The sequence below is a fragment of the Alosa pseudoharengus genome, unplaced genomic scaffold, assembly GCF_046254945.1.
Source record: "Alosa pseudoharengus isolate Yale_2024_CS ecotype anadromous, Long Island Sound unplaced genomic scaffold, YU_APseudo_1.1 YU_APseudo_1.1_scf_10, whole genome shotgun sequence".
Taxonomy (NCBI): domain Eukaryota; kingdom Metazoa; phylum Chordata; class Actinopteri; order Clupeiformes; family Clupeidae; genus Alosa; species Alosa pseudoharengus.
The window spans coordinates 10279676-10284328 of NW_027468565.1; the positions used below are offsets into that span (position 1 = coordinate 10279676).

Below are 4653 nucleotides of genomic sequence, written 5' to 3' on the forward strand. Positions count from 1 at the left end.
AAATGTAATGTTCAGGGGTAAGCGTGTCTAATACCTAAGCTGGTGTGCCTAATGACTTAGAACAATGCATCTTTTTTGCCAAAATTTGGGATGGGGGTGAAATGAGGTATAAAACTTTGGGGGTCTGGACATAGTCATAACTGACATCATCTATCACCGTGAATCGTCATACAGCAGAGGCATTTGTGAAGAGATTCATCATGGCAGAGCGACCTGACCAGGCAAGTATGTAAATTGTATTTTTTTCATTTTCTACTATTTCGTTGTATTATCTCTGATTTAATACATGTTTTTTTGTCTGTGTTGTTAATATGAGCTGGAATATCTACGGGTAAGTAGAAGATCAAGCTTGCCCATTTTGATTTCACACATTTCATTTCTGCCATAAACATGTTATGACATCTGAAAAATGGTTTTGTTTTAGTTCCTGCAAATCCGAAGTACCTCACCTGACAGCGGCCTTAGCGGTGACAACTACAGCCCGGCATCCCCGAGTCCAAGCTTTTACCCCGGTACGTAGCTGCTTATCTACTTTGCTAGGGGCAGTGTAGAATGTCTACGGGCATTATTCATGTGTTTTTCTTTTTTTGTTCTGTATAGAAGATCCCGATGTTGTCCAGAGGGGTCGTCCGAATTCTCCAACCCTGAGCTTGTACCAAGGTAGGCTATAGTTCTTCCAGCGTATAATTTGGAGGTGTGATAATGTTTTGTTTTATGCTGTGCTAAATTTGTTTTTTCTTCTGTTTAAAAGACTCTGATGCAGAGCTGTACCGGCCAACTACCCCTCACGAAAGTGTGGGCGAAGGTATGTACCCTACACAATATTATGGGAGAGAGCGTTTGTGAGTGTGTGTGTGGGTGTGATGTGAGGCAGAGGCGCGGACGTTTATAAAGATTACAAGTTAAAAAATGTTGTACATTTTTTTCAAGTTTTTCCAATCTAAAATTTTAAAAATGTTTTAAAAATTTCTCAAGTAAAAAAAAAAAAAAAAAAAAGGTTACCGCAACCGGGTCTCGATCCCGGGACCTCCCGCTAACGGGTGCGATCACACCAACCTTCGCCATTTCGGTAGTGTAAATATGTGCTTTTTCCCCCTTAGAATATGATGTTGTATGACGTAGGGTCGGGACATGCGAGGGCGCTTGAAAGAGTGTAGTAGGCGGGTGTCTCTGTTTGCCTGCTGGAGAGAGGGAGAAGGGGGAGGTTGTATGTCTGCAGGCCTGCAGGAGAGGGGGAGGTAGGGTCTATGTGTGTGGGTGGAGAAAGAGAGAGAGAGAGAGAGAGAGAAATTGTCATTTTGTAGGCTATGTGTTTACGAGAAGAATACATGATGTTGAGTCATTTTGTATCTTTTTCCACGCTTGCTCTTTAGAACCTGGAGACTGTGAAGTCCCCCGAGCCGAACGTGGACCCAGAACCAGACCCGTACGGGGGGTCCCCAGACCCGAACGTGGTGTGCCCAGGCCCGAACGCGGAGCCCCCAGAGGAGTCCCACCAAACAGCCCCGCCTCCCCCCGAGCCGCGTGGGGTGCCATACAAGAGACGCTGTCATTAATGAACGAGACGGTACTGTACGCGTTATCATTCAGAACTCATGCTGAGCTCCGGCGACTGACCTATGGTGTTTGGAACACTATTCGTTTAAGTGTGAGAGACCCCCACGTGTATTTCGAATTGTGTTCGGCTTTAAATCATTTACATCTGTACTTTGATTACTTTGTTGAAAATCAAATACGTGATATTATGCAAGTGTCCCGAGATTGTATTGGTGACTATATGGAGGGGGCGCGGGGTTCTGCCGCTGTGCGGAGATTTGATCTGATTTGAAAAAATGTATGGTCAGCGGATTGTTTGTTTGTTTGTTTGTTTAGTTTGATTTGTTTTGGGTTTTATTGTACTTAGTGCACGCATGTATATTGGGTCTACAACCAGCGTTGAAAATGGATCAGGACATTGACTTAGCTAATATCCCTGAAAATTATAGACGCGTCATAGATGAAATACAAACTTTAAACCCTTCGGGACCGCCTCCGCCAAGTGTAATTTTACCCCGTGACCAGCGAGAGGTAGAGGTGAATAGTCAAGAGGCATGGTCACCAGCTGATAGCTTATTACATAGTCAAGATGCATGGTCACCATCCGATAGCGTATTACTCCAGGCATCAGAGGATTTTTATCGAGAGTGTTGGTCGCCCTCAGACAGCGTTATCTTAGAGCACCTACAAGAATCGCCCGACCTACATCATGCCCAAACAGACCCTTTGGAAGGAACCAGTTCTATGCATAGGGGCTCTTCAGACCAGACAGGGGCCGGGGGAAATGACCCCAGTAACGTAGAGAGTGCTGAATTGGTTTTATCTTCTGATCGACACCTGACTAAATTTAACGCTAGGGAACAACGTTATATCGTTCCGTTACCTCAACAGGACGTACCCGACTTTGCCCAATTTTACATACGGGTGATCTCTGGTTTAGATGGTTTAGTCGAGAGATTAATACCTTTAGCCAATCACGGCGACGTAATTCAAGTTAGACTTGAGATTGATGATTCGACAGCCGCACCATCAGTACTTTTGAGAGGTGATATGCAAGATTTTTCTGACCTGTATGACATGTTAGATAGACTGGTCCAGTCTAATGCAGATCTACTAGTGAGGTCAAACTCATTTACCCTGGTGGCCACTATCGTTTCCCCTCCAAATGGAGGTGTGAAGCGGAAACTGTGCGATGTGTTTTTAGAAGACATCATAGATAAAAAGGCCCGTCATCTCTTTATAGTGCACAACGAAACAAATAACATGTGTTTCAGCGTGTATCTAGCGCATTTGATGTATCCTGACATATGTGACAGAGAAGCTTTTGTGAAGGGGAGTGAGCTTCACGCTGCAGTAGGGCTGACCAGTGACCAGGGCGTTACTTTCGCCGACATTGTCTTGTTTGAGCGTCACTTGCAATGTAACATTGTTGTTTTCTTTAGAACGGAGGGGACTAACGACCTAGAGCATTTTCGTACCCATCACACCCCGCATGTCCCTAGGACTACGCACAATTTTTTTCTATTTAAGGACCACTACTACGGGGTTAAGTCCGTCACGGGCTTTTTAGGTTGTGTCCACTTCTGTGCGTACTGTCTCAAAGGCTACCAAAGACCCGGGGCTCACGCTTGCGCTATGACATGTTCTACCTGCTGCGATACCTCTTGTCAGTGGGTGACGCCGCGGTACTGCCGGCTATGTAACAGGTGTTGTCGTTCTGACGCCTGTTTCGCACGCCACCAGGAACCTCAAACTAGTCGAGCGCCCTTCCTATCCAATTGTGCCCTCCACAAGAAATGTAGCGATTGTGGTTTTGTGTACAGCACAACCGGAGCGGCGCATAAGTGCATGACTAGGGTTTGTCAAACTTGCGCTGAAAAGTTGACCGTAAGCAATGATGATGATGGTTCTGAGCGACCTATGACTGAGGCTGAACTCCGCGCGCACCAATGCTTCATACAGCCTATAATGCCCTCTGTCAAAGCCCTGTGTAAACTGATTTTCTACGATTTTGAAACATGCCAAGACCAGGGGGGTCTACACATACCCATTTATGTCAGTGCTCTGACCTGTGGTAACGTATGGTTTAGGGCTTCAGGCAGAGAGTGTGTGGCCAAGTTTTTCAAGCATTTTCGTCGCCCCAAATTCAGAAACTACACCTTTCTGGCCCATAACACCCGAGGTTTCGATCATTATCTGATATTGAATCATATGGTGGCCCAAGGCGTGACCCCTGACCTCATCATGAACGGAGCAAAACTGGTTAGAATGTATGACGCTGCCAATAGACAGACCTACATCGACAGCCTCTCTTTCCTCACTATGAAATTAAGTGACATACCGAAAGCAATGGGGGTGAGTGATTCTGCGAAAGGTTATTTCCCGCATTATTTTTCATCTTTGAGTAAGATGACATATGTAGGGCCTTACCCCGAACCGAGTGCTTACGGTGTAGACCAGATGCAGGAATCAGAGAGGCTTAAATTCTTTGAATGGTACGAAGGCGTGAAACATCAGACGTTTGATTTCCGGAAGGAATTGAGATTTTACTGTGATAATGACGTTTCTATACTGAAAGCTGGAATGATGCGCTTAAGGGAGGAAACTCTAGCTGAAACGGGGGTAGACCCCTTCTCATGCACCACCCTGTCTTCCCTCTGTCTAAAAATCTTGCGCACAAATTTCCTACCTGCTAATACTCTCGCCATACCCCCGGCAGACAATTACAGCAGGCAAAGCAAGAGCTTCTCGCACAGTTCCATACAATGGCTTCTTTATCTGTGTGAATCCCAGAGGGTGGTTATCCGACACGCCTTAAATGGTGGAGAGGTTAAAATAGGTCAATATTTTGTGGACGGGTTTTCAGTGCAGAATGGGGAGAGGGTCTGTTACGAATTCCTGGGTTGCTTTTATCATGCCTGCCCCGAGTGTTTCAGAGCTCAAGACATATGCCCCCTCACCAAAATCCCATTCGGTACTATGTACCAACGTACGTTGGTAAAACTTGAAGCTTTGAGATCTATCCACGGTTGCCGCGTTGAATTTATTTGGGAACACTCCTGGCGAGAGATGTGTAAGCAGGCTGACGTGGCAGATTTTCTAAAGCGGCTAGAATTA

General features: G+C 45.7%; 1 protein-coding gene across 1 annotated transcript; it reads left to right on the forward strand.

The window, feature by feature from the left end:
- The first annotated feature begins 200 nt into the window (after positions 1 to 200).
- Positions 201 to 2135, forward strand: LOC143109957 (uncharacterized). Its single transcript, XM_076272761.1, has 5 exons — positions 201 to 221; positions 425 to 512; positions 601 to 660; positions 752 to 805; positions 1374 to 2135. Exons 1-5 carry the CDS (start codon positions 201 to 203, stop codon positions 1826 to 1828), a joined length of 678 nt encoding a protein of 225 aa, XP_076128876.1. The 3' UTR covers positions 1829 to 2135.
- The last annotated feature ends 2518 nt before the right edge of the window (positions 2136 to 4653 follow it).